Here is a 16,251-nt window from a genome sequence, read left to right on the forward strand (position 1 = left end):
ACAGATTCCTTGTAGACATTTGGGACAAATCATTTTCCCTCTCTGAACCTCAGTTGCCTCATCTTTGAATCTGGAATATTAATTCTTGCCCAGTTTACCTCCTGGGGCTGTTGTGAGGAATATTCTGTACAGCCACAAGGTTCTGTGTAAATATGAATTATTATTGTTATTGTTATAATTATATTTCTTTTCTATACTAGTAGACTCAGAGCTCTGAGGATAGGGACCATATCTTATCTCCCTTTTGTATCTCAGCACTGAACACAGTACTCTGCCCAGTGGATCTTTAATATATTTTTGAAATACTGTATTTCCATAAGAACAATCAGTGATTAAAAATGAGTGAAAAGATTACAATTCTTTTATAATAATATAGTCTCAGACCAGGTTTGGTTTTTTCTTTCTTTTTTTTAAAGTATATCCACAGTTAATCTTTATGTTCTTGCATGAAGACTTACAGATTGTGCTGTGTGTTTCTAATTTTAAAAGTTTAGTAAATTTGAAACATTTTCTCATTTAATTTGAAATGTGGCCTGAGATGAAAAATTATTTTAAAATGCTTCCTTATTAACCTTAGCTGTATATGTTGAACTTTGTAGCACAATATAGTTTTTCTAGTGTTCTCAAAGTCCCATTTAAAATGTCTCAGAAGATGGTTTTCAGGAGATTTGTTCAATAAAACTTGCAGTGCCAAGAAAATGGAATGGCCCCAGAGTTCATTTTTTTGTTGTAAATATGCATTGGGAGTAGAAAACATCCTATAACTCTGACTATAAGTAAGTTTCTCTTCTCGCTTGATGTACTTTTCCCGTGCCTCTTTGTGGCATGGAGGGTTCTTAAGGAACCAGGATCATTAATGGCATTTCTCATAGAGTATAAGTTCTGACAGGTCCTATCAAATTCCAAAAGCTTCAGACAGGGATAGACCTGGTAATGGACTGTGGGTCTGTCATTTAAGGTCCATCCTCACCGTGTATGGAAAGGTTCATCACTGAGTTAGCCACTGGGTAATGACTTTTTTTTTCAGCTACAGCAACTCACAAAGACCATCTGCTACAATGTGTATCTGCCATCGGTGGAGGAAGCACCAATCCCAACAAAACCACAGATCCTTGAAATACTGAAATATAAGTGTTTCATAGAATTTAAGGCTAGAAGGGACCTTGTCTAGTCCAATTCTCATTTTAAAGAGGCCCACACAGGTGATATGCCTAAGGTTACATTGTATATAATAGAGCTAGGATTCAAACCCAACTCCTCTGTCCAAATTCAGTACCGTTTCCCAACCAGTTCTCTAGTAAGTGTCTTTTCCTTGTGACATTGTCCTTTTACTCCACAGAATGGACAGCAGCTGTAGCTGCCACTGCCTGCCATGGCACAGTAAGTCTTTGCTCTGAAAGTGAAGCATCTTCATTCTATGTGGCAATTGGATCCAGAAGATTAATGATAACATTTAAAAAATTCACACAGACCTGGAATCGGCACTAGAAAATACAGATTTAAATTAACAGGGAAAAGCAGAATCCCATCAAAGGACATAAATCGTGCTGGCAAATATCATCTCCTAATAAAAAGTATTCTATAACTGAAGAGCTTTTGTATGGAGCTGTCTCCGGCTTAGTGGCCGTGTTAATTGAATAAGGTCCCCATGACTGACTTAGGGGACAAGAAATGAAATTTCCCTTTGGCATTCATTTAGCTAGATCAGGTGACAGCTGCATGCATGATGCAGACCTGCCCCTTTGCTAGATAGCAAGAACAAAGTAAAAAGCGAAGCGACTTCTTTTGAGAGTAGTGATGGTGATCACATATCCCAGAATTTCACAGCTAGAGCAGAATTCAAAGGTTGTTTATCCTAGTGCCTCCATACTCCCCAAACAGTCATCTCTTCAATGAAATTCCTGACAAACGATCATCTAGTCTTTACTTGAAGACCTTCAGTGACAGGAAACTCACTACTGTTGTGAGTGCCATAATTCCCCTTTTAGAGAATTGGAACTATTAGAAAATTTTTCCTAATTCATTTGGCAAAATTTATCTCCCAAAATATCCACCCATTGCTCTTAATTCTGCCTTCTGGGACCAAGCAGAACAAATTTAATACATCTCTATGAGAGCTCTTCATGTACTTGAAGACAGCTATTATTTGCCCCATAATTCTTTTCCTCAGACTAAAAATCCCCTGTTCCTTCAGTTGATCCTCACTGTGGCATAATTTCCAGTTCCCTCACCATTCCTGATTGCTTCTTTCTGGAAGCTTGGTAGTATCCTTCCTGGTGTGATGAAGAGATATTCTAAATGAACTTTTGAGATAATTTATGAATGTATTAATGAATGAATGAATGGAAAAGCACTTATTAAAAACTTGCTACGTGCCAGACACTCTGCTGGATGCTGAGGATACAGATACTAAAGGGAGACATTCCCTACCTCCAAGAAGCTATTATTCTATAGGGAGAAATAATATGTACAAGTATGTATACATGCCTCCATATATGCATGTGCACATATGTATGTATACATACATATATTTGTGTGCATGTACACATATTAATTAGGGTTTCTCTCGTCCATATATTTTATATATGTATGTATATATAGATAGATAGATACATAGATAGATATATAGATATATGGATACCTCTCTGTGGTGTTGGTGACCAAGGAATGGAATTTTGGTTTAGAGTCATAGGGACAATGAGGGGAACCATAAGATGTTGTTGTTACCACATACTTCTCAGGAACAATGATAATGTTGATTTGATTACTGTTCCTAGAGCAGAAGGTAGAAAATGGTGTGTTTCAGAGGTAAAGGATTGTTCACTCTGAAAGTGATAGTAAATGTGGTAATAAAAAGTCTCAGGTTGGCACCTGGCTACTCATTCCTTCAATCCATAGTTTTCTGTAATTCTGAACTGTTGTGATGGCTTCTTAAGTTGGTGTCTCTGTCAGAAGTTTTTTCCTACTGCAGTCTATCCTCTACGCAGGTGACAAAATGTTTTCCCAAAAGCTCAGGTCTAACTACGTCACTCTCCTCCTTTTTCTCCCATTACAACTTATTTTTTCCCTTTAGTTTCCTTTACCAGCCTCAGCTCATTCAGAACCTTATCATTCTTGGTACTATTTTTATAGGACTGTGTACATACATACATACATTCATCTTCTGTGATGTTGCCTTACTTCTATTGCCTCTACAACAAAGGGAAGAAAGTGATAGCCCCACATTTAAAGATATAGTTCCTAGAGAGGCAGTTGGAATATACAATTGTTTAGGCGCTCATCTCTTCTCACCTAGACTACTATTAATAGTCTCCCAATGAATCCTTGCCATCAGTCCATTCCTTCTCTGGTCCCTTCTCGATTAATCTTCCTAATGCACCACCATGATTATATAATTCCTTTACTCAAAAACCTTTGGTGGAGCCCAATGACCTAATAAAATAGAAACTGCCTCTGAAACGTAAGGTTTTTCTTAATCTGGCTCCAACTTACCTGTCCATCTTTATCTCACGCTACTCATTCTGTATTCTTCCTTACAGCCGAATTGTACTACCACCTGTCACTTGGTTTTTTTTCCCCCTTATAAAAAAATGTACACACACACACACACACACACACACACACACACACACAGAGTCTCATCCTCCCCACTCCAAAACATAAACACTGAGGCATTGCATATAGTCTTAGCACTTCTATTTTATTCCTAGTACACAGCCTTGACTTAGAGGGGTGGAGTATGGCAGGCAATATGGTTAGTGAAAGAGCCAAAGTGCAAGCTAGCCTCAGATTCTGTAGTCTGTCCCTTGTTTTACCTTCTCCAGTCTCTGTGACTTCCCATCATACTCCATTCCTAGAATGAACCCTCCCCTTCCAATTTATATGTTCTTTTGGCCCAACTCAGCATTCCCTGAAATCCTTTACCCCCTACCTATTACATGAAAGTTTTCTGTTTCCTCAAATTTCTCAGTCAACCAACAGAATTTTGTTAAACTCTTTGCAGTTATTTCTTATACATAATTGTTCTTGTACCTGGGATCATAGTTTCAATGTAAAAGGTTATTTGGTCCATCTCCATTTTACCAATGAGAATATTGATATTAATTAGGTTAAATGACTTGCCCAAGGTCATACAGATTGTAAAGCTGGGATTTGGATATAGGTCTTTTCACTCCAAATGTGTGGTTCTTTCCACTTTGTTCCTCTTCCTATTAGATCATAAACTCCATTATAACAGGTTCTTATTGAATCTTTCCTTTTATCTCCAGTGCCAAAAGCAGTGCCTGGAATATATTTAAGTGCTTAATAAATATTTACCGAATTAATAAATCAATCTATGGCAAAGTTCCATTCCAACAGGACAATAAGCTTAGCCCCAAAGATTTCTTCAGCAGAGTATTTCTAGAGTAATATTCTTCCAAATTCTAGGATGGTTTATTTTTATATGAAAATTTCTAAGAGTTAAAAAGAAAGGACAGTTAGTTTTAACAGTGGATAGAGTTCTGGGCTTGAAGTCAGGAAGAGTCATCTTCCTGAGTTCAAATCTAGCCTCAGACACTTACTAGATGTGTGACCCTGGGCAAGTCACTTAACCCTGTTTGCCTGAGTTCCTTATCTATAAAATGATCTGGAGAAGGAAATGGTAAACCACTCCTGTATCTTTGCCTCAAAACCTCAAATGGGATCATAAAGAGTTAGACACTACTGAAATGACCAAACAATAAAAGAGTTAAAAACAGTAGTATCCAGTTTACAATATCTTAAAAATTATATAAGACAGAACTGATACTTGAGATTGAGAAATCAAAAACTCAAGAAATCAAAAAAAATCTTGCTGCTATTAAAGCTTACAACTGTGCCATGTCTCTTTAGACACCTTGAACATACAAGCTTGAGATGGGAAGTGATACCCTTAAGGAGATGATACAAAGAAACCTCTTCAATTCTTCATTTTATTTTAAAAACTAGGTGATCTTGTATTTTACTGGAATGCTACTAAGGTTATTATGAACTAGTAGAAACCCTATCGTTTTGTAGGATAGATTTGAACATTTTCAGTTCAATTCATTAAACATTTTAAGCCCCTACTATTTGTAAGGCACTTGGCTAGGCAGTGAAGATAAAATAACAAAAGTCTCTTGCCTTTAAATTAAGAGGCCTAAATGTCACTGGGGGAATATCACATGAATATACAGGTATCATCTACGGAAGGTTGAGGAGAGAAAGGGAGAGGGCACTAGCAAATGGAATCAGGAAATGCTTCATGGAGGAGGTAACACCTGAGTTGAGGCTTGAAGGTAACTAAGATTTCTGAGAGGTGGAGATGAGGAGGAAATACTTTCTAGGCATGGGAAATTATTTATATGAATGTACAGATGTGGGGAGTAAAATAACAAATCAGGGAATAGCTAATATTCCAGTTTGGCCAAAGCCAGAATTCATGAAGGAGGGATGGGAAATAGAATGAAATAAAACTGAAAAACTAGGTCCACACAGTCACTGAATATCATTGACTTTATGAGCTACTGTTAGTCCTTTGTTTTGAATTTTGTGAGGGGTATCACCTGGGATTCTTGAATGGGAGGTGGGCCTCTTTTTATCACATCGGTGGAGACCCAGACACAAGCTCTAATGTGAGGTTCCCAGAAGATGCTCTGTGGAGATGGGGACAAAATGAGTCAGAGTTGTGATTTGAGGGGCAACCCCAAGATTGAACCCAGGAAAGCCCAGAGCTTGGTGCTCTGGGCCAGACATTACATATCTCATAGATTGTGGGTAGCCTACTGATTTTTTAACTGGTGATAAGGTCAGATCTGTACTTAACTCAAACATTATGATGGATTGGTGGTATCATTGATTTGCACTTTAATAATGCAGAGCACAGCTCATCCATGCTTCCAATCCTAAATAACTTTTGTCCATGGTTTCCCATAAGTTCGTAATTGAAAGTCCATATAACCTATTAAGGTTCTTCCTTTTTTTCTTTCTGACATTGCCAGGATTCCATGGGAGCACTTGTGTTATTTTTGACTCCCATCCTTTTTTCCTCAGTTTTCTGATGACATCGTTTACTCCATTTCTTGTTCAAACTTCCCTATTTGTAAAATATTCCTTGCTCACACCCACCATACTCTTTTCCATTGCCATTTATGTCATGTTCAGTTTTAGTGCCTTGGAGTTTTCCATGAGAAGCAGCTCCACAACTCCAGATAGGTAGAACATTCATTTTAAAAATATGAGCCTTTGTTTCTGGGAGAAGTTTGGGGTCATTAAGGGGAATGCTGTAGTTCTGAAAGGCAATTCAGTCCACTTTCATCCTTCTATTTAATTCTGGGTCTGACTTATTATCCCTTTTTTTGTGTTTGTCCCAGACATATATATGGATGGACAAACTATATGGTTTGTCTCTCTACATGTCATAATCCAGGCAATGGATATTTTTCATCAACTTGATTTTTCTTGCATGGATGATTAGGCTAAACTCTTTTTGAGTGGTTATGGATCTCTTATAGAATGTGCTATTATGATCTGGGGCTTGATGCAATTAGCACAATGTCATTGGCAAAGAGGAACATCTAGAACATCTTACCATCCATAAGAGATTCTTCTTCATCTTGTATGCTGTATTGGATCTCTGCCATGTCAGTGACAAACAACTCTGATGAACATATATCTCCATTTTATATGCTTGACTTCAGCACAGTTTTAGTATTTCTTAAAAATAGAACACAGAGAATCTTGTTCAACCTGTAGCTTAGTTAGATTATTTTGGTAGCCCTGTGGAAGATGAATTGGAGAAGAGAGAGACTAGAAGTAGGGAGTCCATTTTGGAAGCTACTATAGCATTCCATTCAAGAAAGTGATGAGGGACTGAAGTAGAGTAGCCACAGATGCAGTGTTAGGAGAGAGAATGTGATGCACGAGAGTTTTTGTCAGTGTAGACTTGATCAGACTTGGCAAGTGATTGGATATGAGGGATGAGTGAAGGAAAAGTGAAGGGCAATTCTGGATTTAGGAAACTGAGTGACTGAGAGTGAGATAATGAGTACCCTGTTTTATGTGTTGAGTTTAAAATGTCTGTGGTGTATCCAGAAAGAGATATCCTGCAAGTGACTGTTAGTGAAAGAAGGGAGCTCAGGAGAGAGATGAGAGCTGGATATATAGAATTAGGAATTGCCTATGTAGAAATGATACTTGAACTTGTGGGAATGACTGACATTGAATTACTAGGAGAGTGCTTGAGATAGAGACTTTAAAAAGGTCATTTTACTTCTTTGTATTAAATACAGTTCAGTTCACCAAATGTTTATTACATATTGGCCTTGTACAAGATACTGTGATCAAAACTAGGGATATCAAAGATGAAATAGTAATTACTGACATTTTAAAATTTGCCTTATTTTATCTTCACTACATTATTATAAATATTGTCATCTCCATTTTATTGGTGGAAAATCAGAAGTTCAAATAGGTTAAGTTATTTGCCCATGTTCATACCTCTTGCAAGTGCTTGAGGCAGAGTTTAAATACAGGTTTCTCTTGACTCTAAGGGCAGCTTTTTTCCCATTGTACCATAGGTCATGTCTGTGAGGAGCTGACTGTTTAATAGACCAGATGGATGTACACACACACACGCACACACACACACAAATCTATGATACAAGGGAGAATGTGATAGAGTGAGATCTAGATAAATTAAATAGGAAATTTGAGGTGAGAAGGATAACTTTTAGATGGAATGGTAAAGAAAGACTTTATGAAGGAGGTGACATACAATTTAGACCTTGAGGAGAGGGAAAGATTTTAATAGATAGGAATGGGGAAGCCATTCTGGTTATGGGGTTGAGGTAAGGTGTGTGCAGCACAGGCAAAGTTACAGAAATGGGAGAAGTCAGGGCAAGAATAGGGTGTTGTGTGTGAAGGCCAGTAATTTGACATCAGACTGGAAAGGTTAGTTGATGCCAAGTAGTAGAGGGCCCTAAATGACAGAATCAATAATTTATACTCTATTATGGAGGTACTGGGGATTCATTGGAAGTGTTTGAGGAAAGAAATGCTATGTTCAGAGCAGTATTTTAGGACAATTACTGGAGTACTTGTGTGAATGATAAATTAGAGAGGGAACAGACCGGAGGCAGGTAGACCACTTGGGAGGCTTTTAAAATAACTTGTATGTGCCAGTTAATTAATTAATTAACATGTGTTATTTCATCTGTTCTTCACAGTTAGCTCCCATTTTACATATGGGGAAACTGAGGTGGAGAGGGGTTAAGTAACTTGTCACACAACTCGTAAGTGTCTGAAGCAGGATTCATTCAAACTGAAGTCCTCTAGATTCCACTTTATTACCTAGTTGTTTCTTGTTACAATGGTAAAAAAAAAAAAAATAGCAAGAAATAAGGAAAACTTGCTGTGATGGTGGCCTTAAAGGTGGAAGGAAAGAGTTAGGTGTGAGAAGTAGTAGAGGCAAACTTGACAGGACTTGGCAGATGATGAGATGTGTTGGGAAGAGGAGTGGATCATTTGTGACTCCAAAGTTTTGTGCTTGGGTAACTGAAAGCATGCTGGTACCATTCATAGAAATAGAAAAGTAAAGGGAAGAGCAGCTTTTAGAGGAAGAGAATGACTTAAATTCCCTCAAAAGAGAAGGCAGTCTGTATTGGAATCCTTTACAGGTTCTTCAAGATGAAAAATTCCTTCTGTTAAATTATCTCATTTTTCATCCCACAGGTATGATGTTTAGATCAACTTTTTAAAGAAGTAAATTTCTCAGATATATATTCAGTACCTTTCTTAACAATCTGTAATATCTCCTTGAATCTTAGTTCAAAATAAAGAGCTTTGCCATCAGGCAACTTTGGAATGAACATGCACCTCTACTTATCTCTCAGTCTTGACTGTTTTTTTAAGGTACAGATTATCTTTCCTTGTATCTAGACTATTCTCTTCAAAGGGAAGGCTTTGTCAGCCTCCATCTTCTCAATATCCTAGCTTTCCTCTTCTACAAATGCAAAAGAGAAGGAAAAGAGTAAGATACATTGGACATCTTGCTAGTAACCTCACTTTATGCTGGCTTTCCCCCCAGTCACAAGGAAGTATTTTTCTGTTTTACTCTTTTCCCCCGAAAGGTGTCTCCCTGCATCTTCTCCCCAACTAACTATTTAACTTAGGATGATAAGATCGTAGATTGAGCTGTGAAGATCCTTGGAGATCACCTACCTCAATGCCTTCATTTTACAGCTGAGGAAAATCTTTTTTTAACTAGTGTTCTGTATAACTCAATTTCACACAGATTCAGTAAATATTGATTTTCTTTTGTGGAGTAGGCACTGTGCTAGGCACAGTAACTTAGTTTGCATAATTTGTTTACTGTTGTAATAGACATCACCAGCATCTTTAGTTTACATACTACCAGTCTTCCAAAAATTATTTTGTTCAAAGGTCTATGTCCCTTACACAGAACACAACCTCTTCAGAGGGTGACAATTTTCCAATGTATCTCTATGCTTAGAAACCTCATTGTAAACATAGGACAAATAAAATGTGTTCATGCCTTGGATCATTCATTGAGATTCCTAAATTGCTTTCTGGTTAAATATAGCATCTTTCTGTCTCTTTTTGGTTGTGTATGTGTTAATAGTAACACACATTTCCATAGCACTTAAATGTTTTCAAAGGATTTTTCCTCACAATAACTGTGAGGTGGGGAGTATCATCCTCACTTGACAGATGAGGATACCGTGGCTCAGCACAGTGAAATGCCTTGTCTATGGTTAATAGGTTTCAGGTAAGTGTCAGAACTGTCTCCCAAATCCAATCCCGGTATTTTTTCCACTGTACCACAATTCCTTTCTCTACTGAAGGGGTTCTTAACTTGTTATGTGCCATGTATTCCTTTGGTAGTCTGGTGAAGCCTATAGATTCCTTCTCAGAATAATGTTTGTTGCTTATATTCATAAATCAAGTAAATGCTAAATTTCATTTAGAAGTTAGTGAAAATAAAGATGTAATTTTTTTTCTATATCCAAGTTCCTGGATCTCCTGAAATCTGTCTAAAGATATCTTAAGAGTTCTGTAGACTCCAGAACAAGGATCCCTGCTGTACTGTCTCTAGTTGCCTGTGTTTCGGTAAGGTCAATTGACTAGATGCCCCATTGTTGAGATCCTAAGAAAGCAAAACTGTTCTTTCTCCTATTTTTTTTCCAGATGGGAAAAAGGTAGAAAAATGATGCCTGCCAACTCCTTTTTTCCCTGGAAAGCAGTGAGACTTTTGGGGTTATCCATGACCATAGAGCTCTGAGCCTTCTGTGGGATATATTCTGTAAATACAAGAACCATAGAATCTTTCAGTTGGAAGGAACCTTAGGTATTATCTAGTCCAACTCCTTTATTTTACAGATGAGGAAACTGAGTACCAGAGAACTTAAGTAACTTGCCTAAAGTTACATGATTAGTTAGTAGCAAAGCTGGGACTAGAGCTCAGTTGTTCCGTTCTGTAGTCCTCTTCTCTGTGCATTACACCCCATTGTCTCCCTCCCGTATATATCATTGCTATGATATGATGCGTTTTTACTATCATGCATTCATTCAACAAATTAAGCTTATTCAGATCTGTGCAATATCCCATACTGCACACTGGAGGAAATACAGAGTTAAATGAAACTTCCCTCATGGAATTTTCAGGCTAGTTGGGGTTAGGGGGAGATATATGTGCAGAAACAAAGAAGAGAATAAAATGGGGTCAGAAATAATTTCCAATCGGAGGGACAAATTTAAGACAAATATTTATTAAGACGAGCTTAGCTTTGAGGGTAGGTCAGAATCAGTAGCCAAAGAAAGATATTGCAGGTGCAGAGAAACAAAGGTAAAAAAAATTTGGGATGTTGAACTAGCTCCTCATTGTGTGCCTGGGAATAGTAGGGCCATAAAAGAAGACTGAAGCTCTCTCACAAGGCACCTTGCCTTCTAAGCTAATGCATTTGATAGACCCAGAAATTTTGGCCGTCATTGCTGGGTAATTTGTGGAGGGATTGGGGAGAGGAAGACAGAATAAGGGGTGAGGTGACCATAGCCTGTACAGAAAAACCAATCTGGCAACACTATAGCGGATGCGTGAAAAGTGGGCAGAGACTAGAGAACAAATGAACAGTGCTCATAGGCTGCCATTTGACACCTGAATTAAACATTGAAATATATAGGAGTGCATGAATCCCATAACCTTCTTTCTCCTTCTGTCTTTTCCTCAGGCATATCTCCTTAACACTTCCTGCTACCTTCAGAGGCAGGAACAGCACACGAACTGACTATGAGTACCAGCACTCAAATTTGTATGCCATATCAGGTATGTTGAAACTTCAGTTAAGAACTGTCCCCTATCCTACATTATATATGTCACCTTATTTGTGTTTGTCTCTGCTTCTCTTTCTCTGTTTATCTCTTTTGGTAACTCTCTATACTAATAGTAATAATAATGATGATGATTAATTTCTCTAGTGCTTCTCTTAATTGATCAAGAAATTGAGGTTCAGGGAAATGAAGGTATTTGCCAAGAGTCACATAGCTAGTAAATGTCAGACCAGGGCTTTGAACTTGGATCTGCCACTACTCCACAGTGACCCCACTCTACTTTCTTATCTTGCCCCTAGAATATTTCCAGATAAACATTATGCACTCTAAAAATCTTTGTAAAATGATGATGAAAAGCCATATGCTTATAATCCTTAAATTTCACTGGGAAGTTGTGATTTATTGTTACCACTGTGTTTGGTTAGCCAATACCAGGCAGATTTCTCAGGGGGACCCTAATGATGGAGTATGTGTAATTGGTAAACAGGAGCTGTGGGCTGGGAGAAGGAAAAGTCTTCATTTGTTCACTCATAATAGGTTTAGGCATTTTAAACCCTCTTTTTTCTTAAAGTCACATTCCTTATTTCATAGACATTCATATGAAGAGCATGTACTTTCTCACACTAATGGTGTGACTTTGGGAAAGTCATTAAACCTTTCTGGGTCTCAATGTCCTTTGTAAAATAAGGGGGAAGTTCACTTTCTTCAGTTACCTGAAAAACTATTAGTTGGAAAAAGAAATTATAAAATTTAGATACTTCAAAGATTAGTCCAACTCCAAATTAAGTATGTTGTCCACTAGTCCTCAAGGACATACATAGGAGCAATCAGTGGAATTTACCGGAGACACAGTTGGGTTGGATTTAAGGAAAACTTTCTAACAATTAGAGTGTTCTTTGAAAGAAAGTGAACTGCATGTGCAAGTAGTGTGTTCTCCATGTGGGACTATTGCCCGCATTTTGCAGAGAGAATTTCTGCTTCGGAAATGGGTTGGATTAAATGGCTTCCATAACCTTGTCCAGCCTCACAGATTCTGGAATTCTGTGTGGACTGTAGGAGCTCTTTAAGAATCTTCCACCCAAGAAAATACAGCTTGACTTTGGCAAAAATGTGGTCAGAACCAGTGTTCTGTATGTAAAATATCAAGTTGGAAAAACTCATTTAGCTATGGTGTAGAAATGAATTTTATTCCATGCCTGGCAGAATTAGGGATCTGTGCCATTCAAAGGAAGTCTATAAATAACTTCTGATTACATTATACTACCCATTTGGTATGTGTAGATCCAAGGAAATGTCAAACATGTAATAGAGTAGGAACAGCACTAGACCTACAGATACAGATACGGAAGACATGGGTGTGATCTCAGCTTTGACACTCTGGCTGTGACCATGGACAAAAGCCACTTCCCCACTCTAAGACTCAGGATCTCCATATGTCAGAAGTGGATCTTAATTCTTATGTCTCCGCCCTCACAGTGGTGTTGTGGGAAAAATGGGTTGTAGATTTCAATGTCGCCTTTCCATCAAATAGTAGCTTCATGTCTTCTGGATTCATTTATGTCCGTATGGTTGTGGTTCAGTCTGGAGATGATACCCTGGGCATCAGTAGTCAAGTTAATGCTGATACATGGTCTGTCTAAGTGCTTTGTGATTCTGTGCATCCTCTGCCCCTTTTCTGCCACTACATTCCTGTCCCTGCTAAAGCAGGAGGGAGATAGCTAAGATTGAAGGCCATTTTGCGTTTTTCTCATGACCAACCTTCTGGTAATGAGGCTCTCCTCCCTTAGCAAGGTTGATCCTAGAACAAGAACCAATACAGTTTGCTTCTGGGACCATCCTTAACTTTGCATGATTTGCTAGAGCTTATGCTCTTCCTAGCATCCATTCATTCAATGAACATTCTTTAAAGTACCTCTCCTGTTGAGAGCACTGTTCTAAGGGAGATTAAAAAAATGTAATAGTCCCTGTCATCATGGAGCTTTCAGTCCATTTGGTGGGAGATGACTGAGAATAGTAAGATAGAAATATGAAAATCTCTTATACACAGCATCCTATGATAAGAGCATTAGACATGTCAGAAACAAAGTGCCATGTGAAGTTTAAAGGGGAATAGCATTCTGGGCAAGGGTTCGGGGAAGGCTTCATAACAGAGGGGTCATTTGAATTGGGCTTTGAATGGTAGGTAGAGAAATTCAACAGGAGAGTGCCCATAGTCTGCTCTACCCTATTCTGAGGCATCAGAGGAAGACTTTTAGGAAGGAAATCTGAAAGTACCATATAAATGAGAGCTATTATTATTATTATTTATGAGCGCTTTCCATTAATGTTGAGTGACACTCCTAACCCAAAAACATGGCATTCATCCATGTAGTATAATGAATCTGTTATTTAAAAGGGAATCTTTTTCTAAAAATTGCAGCTTCAGGTTGCTAAACAGATGAAATAGAGCACTGGCCTAATTCTTGTCAGTATTGGTTTTTCTTGTTATGTTCATTTCCTAATAGCTTTGGAAGTATAAGCAAAAGCCTGCTGTTCAGATCACACATGACACTTCCTCCTAGAAGGGGAAGAAAGAATAAGGAACTCTCCCCCACTACCCCCTACCAAGAGCCAATCTCACAAAGAGTGGAGAAAACATGTTTGCTTCTGAAAAGCTTCCCGTGGGAGGATTTCTTGTGGGCCAGGGCTCTTTCACGATTGCAGGCACTGGGCCTAACGAGTTTGGAGAGATGACCTATTTTGCAGAGATTCTGAATATTTTACCAGATGTTTAGTGGCAGAGCAATGCAAAACAAGTCTGTAAAATCCAGTAGGGCATCGTTGCTCAAAATTTGCACAAGTAAATCTTAATCAAAGCACACGACACTTTTTTTTTTTTTTTGCTTACAAATCTTCCTCCGGCTGCATCAGTGTTATTCTGTGCAGGACTTACATATTTTCTAATGGCTATTCCAGCTGTTTAATATTTATACAGAAAGGGGCTCATAATGTGAAATATTCTCAAGATTGGCAGGAATTTTCCTGTGTACCTTTGGACTGCTTTGCTCAGTGGCTCTGATGAGGTGCTGTTTGTGTTCATTCCAGCTGTTAGTTTAGAAACAGAAAGGTAACAGCCTCAAGACACAGTGGAAGCCATTTAGTAACTTCCTGTTACGTTTATGTAAGTGGCAGTCAATTGGATTTTATCTACCAAGCCGTGGTAGTTCATGTAGCAGCCCTGTGGCAGCAGGAAGCTCTGGCCTGCTCAGCTGCCAGAGTCACCAAATTGCTCCATTGGGGGCTTGGACTGCTTAGCTATGTTACTGCCAGAGACATCCTGCAGGTCCTGCTGGCTTTGTGAGGTCCATGAGCTCAGCAGTGGGGGAAAAATGACTTGCCCAGAGACTGGAAATGAGCTCAGAAAGCATGCCTGCAAACATCTCTGACCAAAAGGGAGGTGGTTGTTTTTCCCCTTCATTGTGTGAATTGCATTTGTCACTGAATGTATCATCCCAATTTGGGGTCCTAGATGTAAGATATTTAATAATTAACTCTCAGGGGAATTTAATAAGGATGTGTCCTCTTAATTCCTCTCCGTGTGTGTGTGTGTATGTGTATTTGTATTTGTGTGTGCCTTCACTGCTATAGTCTGGAAGGTAAGGGAATGGATTCCAGAACCCTGTTGTTTCAGAGAATTGACTTTCGGAAGGTTTATGAGAGATTCATGGACTCATAGAATTCCAGAGCTGGAAGGGGATGATAAAAAACATCCGTGCCACTTCTTTATTTTATAACCGAGGAAACTGAGACCGAGAGAGATGAAGCAGCTTGCCTAAGGCTGTTCAGCTAGTCAGTGATTCAGCTGAGACCTGAACCCCAGTCTCCAGACTCTGGAGCTAGTGTTCTTTCTGCAGCGAATTCCATGCTATAGGAGAAATTGCCTTGTGGTTGCTGGATCTCTTTCCCTTTGTTCTACACCATTATTGAAGGATTTTTGGATCAGAAGACCATAGAACTTAGAGATGAAAGGGGCATGGGACACCCAATCTCCCTCATTATATTGATGAGGACACCGAAGCTTGGAGAGGGTGACTTCTCCAAAGGTCTTACAAGTAGTAAGAAAGAGAGCCAGAATTTGAACCTAAGATTTCTGGCTACAAATCCATCACTCTTTCCACTACCTGCTCTCTATACTATAGTTCAGTCCTCATTCAGATTTTTTTAATGCGGTTTAGTTGGAAATATGAAAGGTGAAATGGTTTTGAATTTTTGTGATTTCTAGAGAAGAATTTACACTATTTACTCATATCTGTGATCTCATCCATTGGTGCAGACTTTCTCCATTAGGTAGAATGCAGTCCTTTCACGTTGTCTCTTCCTGTATTATTATGCTTGTGTGTTATCTTTCCTAAAATTTTTTGACAGAAGAATTCACCCAGTGAATTGGAGGTCTTCCTTTGGTTCTTTAAAATTCAGAGATATCAGCCCTGACTTCTCTGGTCATACATATCCTCATTAATGTCTTTTATGACTCTTTTCACAAGCATATCTTTGTTGGTAATAGACTGCAACCTACTTCCATCCACCATTCAGATTTCTATCACTCTTTGGATCATATACCATTTTCGATGTTTCTGATTTCTTGGTGTTTCCTGATTTGTAGCTGTATGGTATTACTTGGAAAATATTTTTTAGATGTTGGGATTTTATCATAGAGAGCCACTTGGGATGAAGAGTCATCTTGTGCAGGGATGCCCTTCTCCAGTTGCCCCTTTCCCTTAGGCTCTAGGACCCTAAGATAGGTAGGTGAGAAAACCTTCCACCTCTAGGGGCACTCTCATGCCTTTGCTTCCTCCACTGGTACCAGGCTGTATACAACCCATCTAGGCTGTTTGACTACTCACATACCTTGAAAGAGGTGGAAGT

The 16,251-nt window shown here is 38.6% G+C and overlaps 1 protein-coding gene across 4 annotated transcripts in view; it reads left to right on the forward strand.

The window, feature by feature from the left end:
• Nucleotides 1-16,251, forward strand: part of MVB12B (multivesicular body subunit 12B) — a 307,698-nt gene that overhangs the window by 178,083 nt on the left and 113,364 nt on the right. For all 4 annotated transcript variants that reach the window (XM_072631943.1, XM_072631944.1, XM_072631942.1 and 1 more), the window contains one exon: nucleotides 11,247-11,341. In XM_072631943.1, the coding sequence (XP_072488044.1) occupies nucleotides 11,247-11,341 (95 nt within the window). The remainder of the gene's footprint in view (nucleotides 1-11,246; nucleotides 11,342-16,251) is intronic.

The sequence above is a fragment of the Notamacropus eugenii genome, chromosome 1 (genome assembly GCF_028372415.1).
Source record: "Notamacropus eugenii isolate mMacEug1 chromosome 1, mMacEug1.pri_v2, whole genome shotgun sequence".
NCBI lineage: Eukaryota > Metazoa > Chordata > Mammalia > Diprotodontia > Macropodidae > Notamacropus > Notamacropus eugenii.